Source organism: Eutrigla gurnardus (assembly GCF_963514095.1).
Source record: "Eutrigla gurnardus genome assembly, chromosome: 3".
Lineage (NCBI taxonomy): Eukaryota > Metazoa > Chordata > Actinopteri > Perciformes > Triglidae > Eutrigla > Eutrigla gurnardus.
This window is the reverse complement of record NC_139917.1, coordinates 384,241-399,624: the sequence shown is the minus strand read 5'-3', so window position 1 is coordinate 399,624 and position 15,384 is coordinate 384,241. Positions and strand designations below refer to the sequence as shown.

General features: G+C 45.4%; 1 protein-coding gene across 1 annotated transcript in view; it reads right to left on the bottom strand.

Moving 5' to 3' along the window:
* The window catches only part of mtus1b (microtubule associated tumor suppressor 1b), a 90,872-nt gene that overhangs the window by 52,706 nt on the left and 22,782 nt on the right, over window positions 1-15,384 (bottom strand). The window contains exons 3-4 of the mRNA XM_084004966.1: window positions 8,917-9,114; window positions 6,371-6,535 (exon numbers count right to left, since the gene is read on the bottom strand). Of these exons, the coding sequence (XP_083861092.1) occupies window positions 6,371-6,535; window positions 8,917-9,114 (363 nt within the window). The remainder of the gene's footprint in view (window positions 1-6,370; window positions 6,536-8,916; window positions 9,115-15,384) is intronic.

Genomic DNA, 15,384 nt, shown 5'->3' with positions numbered 1-15,384 from the left:
TTGATAACATCACCCAGTGGTCCTCGGTGAATTTCACTGAGCTGTATTCTCTGTATCTAGCAAGACACATTAGTACAGCTGGATGAACCCAAAATAAACCATCTAGCTGGGATTTATTTCCAATAAATGGATAAAAAGGATGCTGAAATAACTATTTAATGATGACGATTTGAAAAAAGTCTCAAGTCATGCTTAGTTAGATCTGTCCGCAAGACGACGAGCAATACATTTTCAACATTTTTACACTACCAACTCAAGTCTCATATGTGTGTGTATACACATACACACACACACACACACACACACACACACACACATATATACTGTATATATATATATATATATATATATATATATATATACAGTATATATACACACTCACCGGCCACTTTATTAGGTACACCTGTCCAACTGCTTGTTAACGCAAATTTCTAATCAACCAATGACATGGCAGCAACTCAATGCATTTAGGCATGTAGACAATGGTCAAGACGATCTGCTGCAGTTCAAACCGAGCATCAGAATGGGGAAGAAAGGTGATTTAAGTGACTTTGAATGTGGCATCGTTGTTGGTGCCAGACGGGCTGGTCTGAGTATTTCAGAAACTGCTGATCTACTGGGATTTTCACGCACAACCATCTCGGGTTTACAGAGAATGGTCCGAAAAAGAGAAAATATCCAGTGAGCGACAGTTCTGTGGGCGCAAATGCCTTGTTGATGCCAGAGGTCAGAGGAGAATGGCCAGACTGGTTCGAGCTGATAGAAAGGCAACAGTAACTCAAATACCCACTCGTTACAACCGAGGTATGCAGAAGAGCATCTCTGAACGCACAACACATCGAGCCTTGAGGCGGATGGGCTACAGCACAGAAGACCACACCGGGTGCCACTCCTGTCAGCTAAGAACAGGAAACTGAGGCTACAATTCGCACAGGCTCACCAAAATTAGAAATGGGCTACTGGAACGAAACACAGATGGACAAGGGCAGAAAATACGGAGTTGTTGGAATGCTACTATACAAGCAATCCCAGAGAGAGGGGTTATATGCAGCGAATGTGGGACCATTGGATACTTCAAAACCCACAATCAGGGCTAACAAGAAACAGCTGTTAGCCCAGTGTTCCAACATCCGTAACCGAAATCTACTATCACGACTAGAGATTAATGAAATACAACAACGATGCTGCCGCAAGGGGGAGCCAGGACAACAGGTCAGCAGGGGGATGTCATCATCATCCCCCCAACCAGCGATTGGGTACCAATCCCCAACAAATACCAACAGCCTCAACACAAGAGCTGCTGACCTGAGAAGGAAGATCGTGACCCAACTAGAAACCTGGAGCCCCCAACGAATACCGAAGCTGAGTTGCCAAGTACCTTCAGAAGATCTACTAGTGGATGTGAACGCTGCTCTGAAGACAATCCCCACAGGAACCATCACTGAGACCAACAAGCTGATACACAATACAGCAACAGTAATCATGGAGATGCTTGGGTACAAGGTGGGCTCGGGACATAACAAACAGTGCCCACCATGGACGGTTAGAGGCCAAGATAAAGGCAACACGGAGAGAAGTTAGCCAGCTCGCTGAACTGCAGAAAGGAAACATGGTGAATAAAGGGGCACCCAGGAAGTACAACTCACTCTCCATACCAGAGGCACTTGAAACTGCCAAACAACGACTAACAGCTCTGGCCACCCGGTTGAAGAGATACACCAAGGAGGGAGAGGCCAGGAGAATAAACAAGCTGTTCTCCACTGAACCAGCCAAGGTGTACTCTCAGTGGCAGGGAAACAACAACCAGTCAGACCCACCAAGAGCTGAGGTGGAAAAACACTGGAAAGACATATGGGAAAAAGGCATCCCACAGGCTAATGGAAACTATGAAGAGGCCACAAGGAAATCAATCTCAGCCAAATACCTCCAGAGAGTAAGGCAGGTCCTGAAAAGTCAGCTGAATGGTAAGAACAAGGTCCGAGCCATCAACACAGCACTACCAGTCATCAAATACCCCGCTGGTATCATAAGCTGGCCAAAGGAGGAGATAGAAGCCACAGATATCAGGACTAGAAAGCTCCTCACCATGCACGGAGGGTTCCACCCCTAGTCCAGCACCCTGAGGCTATACACTAAGCGGAAAGAGGGAGGCATGAAACATCGAAAATTCGAGATTACATCGAAAAAATGGCCCCGAAGGATGAGCTGCTAAGTGAATGTCTCAGGCAGCAGAACCCTGATGAGAGTGCAGAGGAGGAGGAGCAGACAACCTGGAGGGACAAGCCCCTACATGGCATGTACTACCGTCAGATAGAGGAAGTGGCAGATATCAAGAAATCCTACCAGTGGCTGGAAAATGCAGAACTGACAGACAGCACAGAGGCACTAATCATGGCAGCACAAGAACAGGCCGTAAGCACAAGAGCCATAGAGGCCAGGATCTACCAGAGCAGATCAGACCCAAGGTGCAGACTGTGCAAAGAAGCCCCTGAGACAGTCCAGCACATAGTAGCAGGGTGTAAGATGCTAGCTGGATCAGCGTACATGGAGAGGCACAACCAAGTGGCTGGGATAGTACACAGGAACATCTGCAACCAGTATGGAATAGAAGTACCCAAATCCCAATGGGCCATACCACAGAAGGTGACTGAGAACAACAGGGCCAAGGTTCTGTGGGACTTCAGCTTCCAGACTGACAAACAGCTCCTGGCTAACCAACCGGACATAGTGGTGGTGGACAAAGAGCAGAAGACAGTGGTGGTGATAGATGTGGCGATCCCAGCTGACGCCAACATCAGGAAGAAGGAACACGAGAAAATTGAGAAGTACCAAGGGTTGAAAGAGCAGCTGGAACAGATGTGGAAGGTCAAGGCTGGCGTGGTCCCCGTGGTAGTGGGGGCACTCGGGGCAGTAACCCCCAAACTGGGAGAGTGGCTCCAACAGATCCCAGGAACAACATCTGAAGCCTCAGTCCAGAAGAGTGCAGTCCTAGGTACAGCCTAGATACTGCGCAGAACCCTCAAACTCCCAGGCCTCTGGTAGAGGACCCGAGCTTGAGGATGACACAGATACCACCCCACCAGGGGTGAGAAGGAGATTTTTATATATATATTCATATATATATATATATATATATATATATATACACTCAACAAAAATATAATCGCAACACTTTTGTTTTTGCTCCCATTTTTCATGAGATGGACTTAAAGATCTAAAATTCATTCCAGATACACAATATTACCATTTCTCTAAAACATTGTTCACAAATCTGTCTAAATGTGTGATAGTGAGCACTTCTGCTTTGCTGAGATAATCCATCCCACCTCACAGGTGTGCCACATCAAGATGCTGATCTGACATCCTGATTAGTGCACAGGTGTACCTTATACTGCCCACAATAAAAGGCCACTCTGAAATGTGCAGTTTTGTCTCACAGCAAAATGCCACAGATGCCACAAGCATTGAGGGAGCGTCCAATTGGCATGCTGACAGCAGGAATGTCAACCAGATCTGTTGCTCGTGCATTGAATGTTCATTTCTCCACCATAAGCCGTCTCCAAAGGCGTTTCAGAGAATATGGCAGTACATCCAACCGGCCTCACAACCGCAGACCACGTGTAACCACACCAGCCCAGGACCTCCACATCCAGCAGGTTCACCTCCAAGATCGTCTGAGACCAGCCACTCAGACAGCTGCTGAAACAATTGGTTTGCATAACCAAACAATTTCTGCACAAACTGTCAGAAACCGTCTCAGGGAAGCTCAACTGCATGCTCGTCGTCCTCATCGGGGTCTTGACCTGACTCCAGCTCGTCGCCGTAACAGACTTGAGTGGGCAAATGCTCACATTCGATGGCGTCTGGCACGTTGGAGAGGTGTTCTCTTCACGGATGAATCTCGGTTTACATTGTTCAGGGCAGATGGCAGACAGCGTGTGTGGCGTCGTGTGGGTGAGCGCTTTGCTGATGTCAATGTTGTAGATCGAGTGGCCCATGGTGGTGGTGGGGTTATGGTATGGGCAGGCATCTGTTATGGACGAAGAACACAGGTGCATTTTATTGATGGCATTTTGAATGCACAGAGATACCGTGATGAGATCCTGAGGCCCATTGTTGTGCCATACATCCATGAACATCACCTCATGTTTCAGCAAGATAATGCACGGCCCCATGTTGCAAGGATCTGTACACAATTCTTGGAAGCTGAAAATGTCCCAGTTCTTGCATGGCCAGCATACTCACCGGACATGTCACCCATTGAGCATGTTTGGGATGTGCTTGACCGGCGTATACGACAGCGTGTACCAGTTCCCACTAATATCCAGCAACTTCGCACAGCCATTGAAGAGGAGTGGACCACCATTCCACAGGCCACAATTGACAATCTGATAAACTCTATGCGAAGAAGATGTGTTGCACTGCATGAGGCAAATGGTGGTCACACCAGATACTGACTGGTTCTGAGTCCCCAGACCCCCAATAAAGCAAAAAAATGCACATTTCAGGGTGGCCTTTTATTGTGGACAGTCTAAGGCACACCTGTGCACTAATCATGATGTCAGATCAGCATCTTGATGTGGCACACCTGTGAGGTGGGATGGATTATCTCAGCAAAGCAGAAGTGCTCACTATCACACATTTAGACTGATTTGTGAACAATGTTTGAGAGAAATGGTAATATTGTGTATCTGGAATGAATTTTAGATCTTTAAGTCCATCTCATGAAAAATGGGAGCAAAAACAAAAGTGTTGCGTTTATATTTTTGTTGAGTGTATATATATATATATATATATACATACACAGTATATCAATAAAAGTGTATTTCCAATAGTGACAAAAAGAGCAAAGAAAGCCACAGGATGCTTAAACGCCCACACTGCTCACCACTGTCGCTTGAGCACTGCTGCGGTGTGTGAATGATTGAGAGAGAGGTGAATGAATCAAATGTGTAGGGCATAGGTAGTGTGTGTGTGTGTGTGTGTGTGTGTGTGTGTGTCTGTGTGTGTGTGTGTGGTAACAAAGCCATGGCAAGGGTGGGTGACTGCATGTCTGTGAGTAGTGGCTCCCCACAGGCCCCAGAGACTTCCAGGCCCCGGCCACAGAGGGGAGGCAGCCAGGTGCCCAGTTCCAGACCAGAATCACCACATTGAGGGGGAAGCCCTGATTCACAGAGCCCGCGTGGAGGAAACCATAAGTACTTCACAAAGAAGACAGGCTTCAGGAAATAGGACCAGTGTTTTTGAAAGCTTCATAACGAGTGTACATGGATCTGCTCACTTGCATCACGAGGTCAAATACTGTCTTGATACCAAAATAATTTCTAAAGTTGCTTTCACATGATATTTGAAGCGTAAAAGGTCAGACTTGGTAAACAAATTAGTGTTTACTGGTTGAAAACTGTTTCACCAAGTTTGCACGAACAGATTAAATCATGCTGAGATGCAAATATGATTCTACGGTAAATTCAAAGAACATAATGTTTGTGTTTGTGTGCATACAAGTGCAAGTCATGAGCAGTAGAGTAATTACAGAGAGACTGCAGAGGGATGATCATTATTTTCACATAAGCTTCCAGAGACGTAGCTGGTTGGCCCTAATGTGTGTGTGTGTGTGTGTGTGTGTGTGTGTGTGCAGCTGTAAACATCCAGCGGAGGAGCGGAGGGTCTGATATCACTTTAAAACGTTGTACCAAACATACAAACTATGGCTACTGGAAGTTTTCACATTGTTTCTAACCAATCACACTTGACGTGTCCTGCTCACAGTCAACACTGAAAACTGCTCTCTATCACCCAGGAGCTTGTCAGTGTCTAAAACTGGGACCATCAAATTCCTCCTGATTGTTTCATGTGCTTTTTTTGTTGTTTTTTTTCATGTGAGGTCCAGGACTGATAGAAGTTAAATACCTGTCAGTGCCCTCCATGGTACCTTATTTCTGTACGCTAGACAACAGCGCAGAAAAAAGAAAACATTTTTGGATTTGGTTTGAATTGTAGCACGAATTACAAGAAAGTTAAGAAGGAAAGTTTGAAGAAAGTCTCAGTTTGTCGTTGTATAATTTAGTTTAGTGTGAAACCGCTCAGTGAACTACATCTCTCGTCTCACACAACGTAGGTCAACAACACGGCCGTGAGGTGGTCTTGCTATCTAACTAGCTAATTTAGCTACGTTCCATCACTAATTAAATCTTGGTGTTATTTAGCGTTCGTTTGTAGAAAGCCAAACCCTCTTGTGTGCAATGCAAAACTTTAGATGTCAAAACATCAATCCACAAACCAACAGGTGACGTCACACACACACACACACACACACACACACACACACACACACACACACACACACACACACACACACACACACAGTTACCTGTGCTGTTTTGGTGACTGAGCCTTGCTGAGCCACTTCTTTGTAAGGGGTACTGGGATGCCTGCTTTGTCAGGCCCTGACTGGCAGCCGGAGTCTTTGCTGCTATTTGATGGACGGCTGCCGTCTTGGCGGGGTTGTGGTTGGCGACTGTTGGAGCCTTCAGACCTGTGAAGAGGATGCAGAAGAAGTCAAAAGAGGGCTTTGTGTCACCCGCTGGCCTGATGTTGATGCTCAAATTTTCCTGTTGCAGATAAGTTAGCTGCCATCGTGAAAACAAAAAAGACCCTGATCTCTCCTGAGAGTGGCTGGTGACCATGCCCTAAACAAAAGCACCAAACCTGCAAACACAATATATGCTTTGCACTGTGTTTGAAATTCTCCAACACACTTCTTGCAAAACACTAGACACTGTTTTTTAACATAAGACACATTGTTCAAAAAGGAAGACTTGTGCAATCATTGGGAAAACACATCGATTTAAAATACAAAACACAACTAAAATTGGAAAAGCACACTGACTCACACACATGAAAACATTTAACATCTAATTGTAGACCTATCAGTTTAAGCCATAGCACTACAAATACACCTGATGTGAGCTCAGCTCCTTTGTGCCAACTTTGGAAACATGGAGGCAGGAAGAGGGAGAGGAAGAGCAGCAGCAAGACGAGGAAGAGGACAAAGAAGGGGAGCAGGCAACAGAAGACAAATATCCGATGACATGAGGGCCACTTTGGTGGACCATGTTATAAATCATGGCCTTACAATGAGGGAGGCTGGGCAGAGAGTCCATCCAAACCTGAGTCGCTACTCAGTATCCTCAATTATTAGAACGTTCAGACTGGAAAACAGGTATGTTTTGAAGTTTCCACACTAAAATGTACCAAAGAAATTACAGTATTGCACATTGTTCAAATGCACAGTACAATACATGCTGTATTACTGTAGGTCTATGGGTTTAAAGTATGATGTTTCATTTTCTACAGAACTGCCAGACGACCTGCACAGGGTGGAAGGCAGGCTATGTTCAGTGATGAACAGGAGGTGGCCATCGTCAATATTGTTTTGGCAAATAATGAAAACCGGCTTCGTGATTTGAGAGAGCAGATCCTTGCAGATCAAATAACCTTCACTGGCATCAACACTGTCAGCATATCTACACTCTCCCGCATCCTCAAAAAGCACAACATCTCACTGAAGCAGCTATATCGAGTTCCATTCGAGAGGAACAGTGCGAGAGTCAAAGACCTCCGTCATGACTATGTGCAAGTAAGCCACACACACAGTATTGTGTGTAAATGTATATGTGATAGTCCTGTGTTTTCAATCACACTATATTCACTGTACATTATCTACATTTTTCTGTTTTAGAGATTCCTGGAACTTGATGCAGCTCCACAGCAGCATGAGTTTATAATTTGAATCGGTGTCCGTGTGCGTATGTGTGCGTGTGTATGTGTGTTTGGTAATAAGACGCAGCCAGGATGTCTAAAAAAAGAAAAGTGGACATAAGAGACTTCTACACCCATCCTGCAACACCTTCACTGGCTCCCAATACTGGCATATCCACTTCAAGATCCTCCTCATCATTTACAAAGCTCTCAATAATCTGATCAATAAAATGTATTATTATTATTGTTGTTATTATTACTATTGGATTAGAATTGGTTGATAATGTTTTGCTACATGCTTTTCCAAAAGATATGTGTTATTTTTATCAATCCACTATAAGCATAGTAATTATAATATCTCCATATATAATATATAATATTTATTTTACATGTATTTCAAGTTCCGTCAAAGAGGGATGGAGATGGGGTCCAAATTATTTGACACATCAGTATTTAAAAATTATTTGAAAGTAACGCAATAGTTACTTTCCAAAGTAACTAGTTACTTTTAGAATTTGTAACTCAGTAACTACTTTAGTTACTTTCTGGGATAAGTAACTAGTACTTTAACTAGTTACTTTTTTAGAGTAACTTGCCCAACACTGGTGCTCACATCAGGTAATATCAACCACTTTCACCCAACATTGATGACCTCCATCCATCAATCAATCAAACTTTTAACAGGACAGGGTGAGAGAATTTGCGAGCTAATCTTTTCAACTGTCTGTGTACACATCTTAGTGCATGTACTCTTTGATTCTCCACTTCTTTTTAAGTGTAATATGCATTCAAACAACAATGTGGCACTCTGAATATTTTAATCGAATAGAATCAAATTTAATAGAAAATTGCAGTGGTTGCCCTGTATAATCTGGTTTTGGATTGGAAGCGAACTGCAGTATCACCGATCCTGAACAGTGACAGAAAATCAAATATGTAAATCATTTTCAATCTTATCATTAATTGAAAGCAGTCTCACAGACACACACACACCCATAGACACACACACCCACACACCAATACACACTCACACAGAAACACACACCCACACACCCACAGGCACACACACCAATACACACCCACAGACACACACACACACACACACACACACACACACACACACACACACACACACACACACACACACACACACACCTGTAGCAGTGGTCCTCCCCTGCAGAGACAGAGCTCTATTCCTCACTGCAGGAGGTTTTGGAGCAGCAGTGAGACCGGTAACAGCGTCACTGGGAGTATTCAAGGACTTTGCTGTGCTCGGGCTGCCCACAGGAAGTGTGCTTCTGCTGGGCTGCTCATCTGGCTTGCTCCCTGTTGGTGCTGGAGCTTGCGAAGACACTGAAAGAAAGAGGATATTAATATACTAAGAATGTTTCATATAGATGGATAGCAGAACTTTTCAAAGTATCAGTTTTTTTTAAAATGTCAATGTTGGGAATCTTATAATTAATAACACATGCAAACAAAGAAAAAGGAAAAACAAGATCAAGAAACTGGAGATTGAGACCATAAACTCATGTTTACAATGTTTACTGAGATAATACATCAAGAGAGAAGTAGGACCATTTTCTTTTCTTTTTTCAACCAGAGTCGTCGCCCCCTGATGGCACTTTGACATTGGCTTTTTCAGAAACGGAGGGTGCTGCCTGGTTAAAACAGAAACTAAAGCTTGTTTTTTAGCTGATGAACACTGAACACAAGTAATAGTAAGTTCTGTTTCCGTTCGAATCTTTCCCTGCAATTAAAAACGGATTCAGACTTGAAGAAAAACAACAATGTGTTCATGTGGCACTGCATGTCACAGAGCAGTAGATGACCAGGCACCAGGGCAGATGCATGGAAAGGATAATATGCACACTATGTCCTTTGCAAATTGGACCCTTTCCATACCAAACAATAAAGTAGGTATTTAGACACAAATGACACTAACCGTACACTGTAACAAATTTCACTGTAAAATAACAGTAAATTACTGGCAGCAGGGACACCAGTAATTTATAATTGTACAATAATTTAGTTATTTCTACAATGCAACTACTGTTATTTATTTAACAGTATATTACCGTATATTGGATTAGAGTACATGACAGTAGGATAACTCTGGGTTGTGGTTATCTTACAGTATATGCCAGTGTGTTATAAAATCTGCTATTTTTGCACCAATTTAAAAACAAAGCAGGGCTTCTCAAATACCTAGCCCCCACATTCATCCCGACAGCCAGTCAACATCCAAAAGTCCTACAGTAAACACACAGCTTTACTTTTCTTGTATTTTACTAATGTCTTTTCTTCTAGTGCTTAGAGCGGATCAGAAACACATTCAACAACAACATGCAATTATCACTGTTCATTTGTGTGTGCTAAGTAGCAGGATAAACTATGGACACGGACCTCTCACTTGAATAAAAATCAGATGCAGACTTTAAGTAATAAGTTCGGGAACCCTGGTATAGAACACAAGAGAATATATACATTCCATAACATTGTTTATTAGTTATATCTTCACAAAATTGCCGATAAACTTTAACCTGATATTATGTCAGCGACCCTCAGCGACCCGCATGCGGGCCGTTTTGCACTAGTTTCGCTTCATTCCGTTTAATCGCATATCATTTTGAATGCGTCTGCATCATATTATAAATCATTTGAAAGCTGCAAGTCTCGTGAATCGAACAAAGCAAGCCGTTTTAGGCTCACGGAGACACATCAAAAGCAAACACAGCGTGTGTGCAAGGAAAAAAACACGCCTGAAGGACAACACTCAAACACGTTTCATACTACATTTCCGTAAGTTTACGTCAGAGACAACTGACCAGTAAGACTCGGTTGAGTTAAAGTTTAACCTCCGTATGGGGCAGTCCCAGCCCAAGAAGATAAAATGTATCCAGCACCCGGAAACGGGGTTCGTTCCGACCGAGATCTTGCGGGAGCCCTGCCATTCCGAGCCCAGGCCCGCCATACTTTACTGTGACCTGAACAAAGTCTATATTCATGAACTGAAGATTCTCCGGTTTATCCTTGGGCTTCCAGAAAAAGAACTGGGGGCTAATAGTACCATCAAATAACACAGCCCAAAGAAAACAAAGAGCAGCAGCAAAAGCAGAGACAGAGATCCTCTGCCAGATCAAACAACTCCGGAGTTTCCGCTGTTGGGGTAGTAGCAGGAGCAGACTGGGTTATCAACAGTTAATTATTAATGTCAATATGATTATCGATATTAATAATTATATTTAATATATTATCATGATATAATCATGAATAAACGGGGCACCACCCTGGGATCAGGGAAAAGATGGTTTTATACTCACATGCCAATCATCGTGATCATTGGCATAGAAGTACAAAACCAATCGAACAATTAAAAAGGCGTGAAATTAGAGCACTAGCCTTCACAACCTGCTGTTACCCAGTGACATATACACAAAATGGTAAATGGCCTCATTTATATAGCGCTTTTCTCCAAAGAGAAGAGCCGGGGATTGAACCGGCAATCTTGCAGTTAATAATAATAATAATAATACATTTTATTTGTATAGCGCTTTTCAAGGGATCTCAAAGACACTTTACATATACAGTTAAAAATCAATACATTTAAACAAGTACTATTAAACACAGGGAGGCTACAAGTGAGTGCATTAAAACAAGCAGGTTATTCTTAAGTAGATAAGTTAAAAAGATGTGCTGTGAAGTTATAAAACGGTTAAAAACAAGTAATATAAAGTTATAAACGGTTGAAGAGCAGGCACATTTAAGAACAAGTTAGTGATGCAGTACAGATGAGGTAGTGGATTATTGGGGGTTGAAGGCGATTCTGAAGAGGTGGGTTTTGATGAGTGATTTGAAGGTGGTCTGATCCGTGCAGGCTCGGATGTGTGGGGGTAGTGAGTTCCAGAGGGAGGGGGCAGCAATTGAGAAGGCTCTGTCGCCCCAGGTACGGTGTTTGGTCCTGACAGGTGGGGAGAGGAGGTTTGTGTCGGAGGAGCGAAGGTTACGGGGGGGAGAGTGGTGGTGGAGCAGGTCGGTGAGGTAGGAAGGGGCCTGGTTGTGGAGGGCTTTGTGGGTGAGGAGGAGTACTTTGTATTCAATGCGTTGGGGAACAGGGAGCCAGTGGAGATTTTGCAGAACAGGGGTGATGTGGTCACAGGAGCGGGTGTGGGTGAGGAGGCGGGCAGCAGAGTTTTGTATGTATTGCAGTTTGTCGAGGATTTTGGCAGGTGAACCGTAGAGGATGCTATTGCAGTAGTCTATTCTGGATGTGATGAATGCATGAATCAAAGTTTTGGCAGCAGAGAAGGTGAGTGATGGGCGGAGACGGGCAATGTTCTTGAGGTGAAAAAAGGCAGTCCTGGTGGTGTGATTGATGTGTTGTTGAAATGTGAGGTTGCTGTCGAAAATGACTCCAAGGTTGCGCATGTGTAGGGACGGGGACAGAGTGGAGTTGTCGACGGAGAGAGTGAAGTTGTGGGTGTTTTTGATGAGGGATTTGGGGCCGATGATCATCATGTCTGTTTTGTCACAGTTGAGTTGAAGGAAGTTGTTTTGCATCCAGGTTTTTAATTCAGTGAGGCAGGTGGTCAGAGTGGAGCAGGTGGCTGTGGTGATGGATTTGGTGGAGATGTAGATCTGGAGGTCGTCAGCGTAGCAGTGGAAGTGGAGACCATGTTTTCGAATAATGTTGCCAAGGGGGAGGATGTAGAGGATGAAGAGAAGAGGACCAAGCACCGAACCTTGGGGGACGCCTTGGGACAGGGGAACAGTGGAGGAAGTGCAGTTATTAATGCTGATGAATTGCTGTCTGTTGGTGAGGTAGGAGCGGAGCCAGGAGAGTGCAGTGCCAGTGATGTTGTAGTAGTTTTCCAGACGGGACAGGAGAATGGAGTGGTTGATGGTGTCGAAGGCTGCAGTGAGGTCAAGCATGATGAGGATGGTGAGGCGGCCGGAGTCAGAGGAGAGGAGGAGGTCGTTGGTGACTTTTAGGAGGGCTGTTTCGGTGCTGTGTTGTGGGCGGAATCCAGATTGAAATGGTTCATACAGGTGATTAGAGGAGAGGTGGGTTTTGAGTTGAGCAGCGACGACACGTTCCAGGATTTTTGACAGAAAGGGAAGATTGGAGATGGGCCGGAAGTTGGACATGATGTCGGGGCTGAGACCTGGTTTCTTGAGGATGGGGGTGACAGCAGCAAGTTTGAGTGGAGTGGGGACAGAACCAGAGATGAGGGAGGAATTTATGATTTTGACGAGGAGTGGGGTGACGGATGGAAGACAGGTTTTGATGAGAGCTGATGGGATGGGATCTAGGGTGCAGGTGGAGGTTTTCATGCCGTTGGTGAGTTGAGGTAGGTCCATGGGAGACAGCAGGGAGAACTGTGACAGGCACTGAGAGAGTGAAGGGGTGGGATCCAGTGGTGGGGTTGATGGAGCCGGGGAGGTGGTCAGGTTGCTGTAGATGTTGTTGATTTTATTTTGGAAAAATGACAGAAAGGAGTTACATGTTTCCACTGTGAAAGCTGTAGAGATGTTATCGGGGGGGTTGAGAAGTTTGTTGATTGTGGAAAAAAGAGTCTTGGGGTTGTTGGAGCCAGAGTGTATGAGGTGTGAGTGGTAAGTGGACCGGGCTGTGTTGAGAGCAGTTTTGTATATATGGAGAAAGTCTGTGTAAGCGTGGAGGTGAACTGTTAGGCCGGTTTTATTGTAGAGTCTTTCCAGTTGTCGTTTGCGGGATTTCATTTGATGGAGTTCAGGCGTGTACCAGGGAGCTGAGTGGGTGAAGGTGACTGTTTTGGTTTTAGTGGGAGCCAGTAGATTGAGACAGGAGGAAAGAGTGTTGTTGTAGTAGTCCACAAGGTTGTTGGGATCATCAGACAGGGGGGGAGGAGAGATGGATAATGCACCGGTGAGAGAGGCTGAGAGGGCTGAGGGGTTGATGGACTTGATATTTCTGAATGAGATTTTGCGTTTATCTTTTGGGATAGGGATGGGGATGTTGAGGTCGATGATGATGGCGAGATGGTCGGAGATGTGGAGGTTGATGCTGGAGAGATGGTTTAGTGTGAGTCCAGTGGAGCAGACCAGATCGAGGATGTGACCATGGGAGTGGGTGCGGAAGTTGATATGCTGTGCGAAGTTGAAGCAGTGTAACAGTTCCAGGAATTCAGTGGCAGGTTTGCAGTTGGCGTCGTTGATGTGAAGATTAAAATCTCCGAGGAGGAGGACAGAGGGTGAGATGGCGCAGAGCTGGGTGAGAAAAACCGTGAAGTCTGAGAGAAAGGTGGGATTTGGTTTGGGAGGGCGGTAAATGATGGCAATGACAAGTGGAGTAGGACCAGGGAGTTTGAGGGCAAGATGTTCAAAGGATGGGGCGGCTGGGGTGGAGATGGTGGTGATTTTGATGTCTTTTCTCTGGATGGCAGCAATACCGCCACCCCGTCCTTCAAGGCGGGGTTTGTCCGTGTATGTGAATCCTGTGGGTGTGATCTGGTTAAGTGAAAAAGTTTATTGTCAGTGATGAATTCATTCAGAATGAGAGTTTTATTGCTGAGTGAACGTGTGTTGAGCAGAGCCATTTTCAGGTGTCGTTGTTTTTGGGTTGGTTGGGAGGACTGAGGGAGAGGACGGAGGTTGGAGAGATTCACGTGTGGTTTGTTGTGATGACGTTGTGAGGGAATACTGATGGAGGCTCTGTGGGTGATTATGGTTTGTATGGGTTGGATTTCTGGAGAGAGGGTTAGTGACGGGTGTGGCCTGCAGGGGGAGTCAGCGGGGGGAATAGTGCTGGGGGTTGGTGGAGCTGTCGGCGGATGTTCCGGGGAGGGGGCGTGTTGGGTAGACAGTCATGCAGGTGTGTGTGATTGGACCTGAACGGAGTGCTGTATGTTAGCAGTTAGCAGGTGACTGCCTAGCAAGTTGGGGTGAATACCGTCCGGTTGGAAGAGGGAAGGACGGTCCCAGAACAGATTAAAATTGTCATAAAACCAAAGTTGAAAGCTGTGGAGGTGAGCTGGAGCCAGGTGTGAAGACTGAGGATTCTGCTAAAATGTCCTATCCCCTTTCCCAGTGAAGGGATTGGACCGGAGATAAAAACAGACAATCCACAGGAACTTAAAAAATTAAAAAGAACGTTAAAATCCATTTTGGTCAGTTCTGACTGCTGGCGGGCTGTTTCGCACATCCCGACGTGGACTATAATTCGCCGAACAGAGGACGGAAGTGAGCGTAGCAGCCCCGGGAGTTTGTTCAGAAGGACTTGGACTGTAGCTCCCGGTAGGCAGTGAGTGATGGCGTTGAAGAAACGTATTTTCCGTGTTATGGAGTCTCCAACTATTACTGTAGTTGGAGAGAAGAGTGGTGTGGGGGACGACAGCCGTTGGTTTTCACGGCCGGAGAGAGCGCGGCCAGAGTCCGCACCGCGGGGCCGGACGGCCGAGCGAGGACGCCGTGACACGCCGTCGGCCCCGGGTTTGGGAGAGGAGCTCAGTGGTTCAGGGCGAGGAAGACCTCCGGAGCGTCTGAGTACGGCCTCATGAAGGATCCTGCGGCGGGAGGCGGTGGTAGTCCGGGATGGAGAGCGCTCAGCTGGTCCCACAGTGGAGCAGCGGGTCCCCCCGCCAC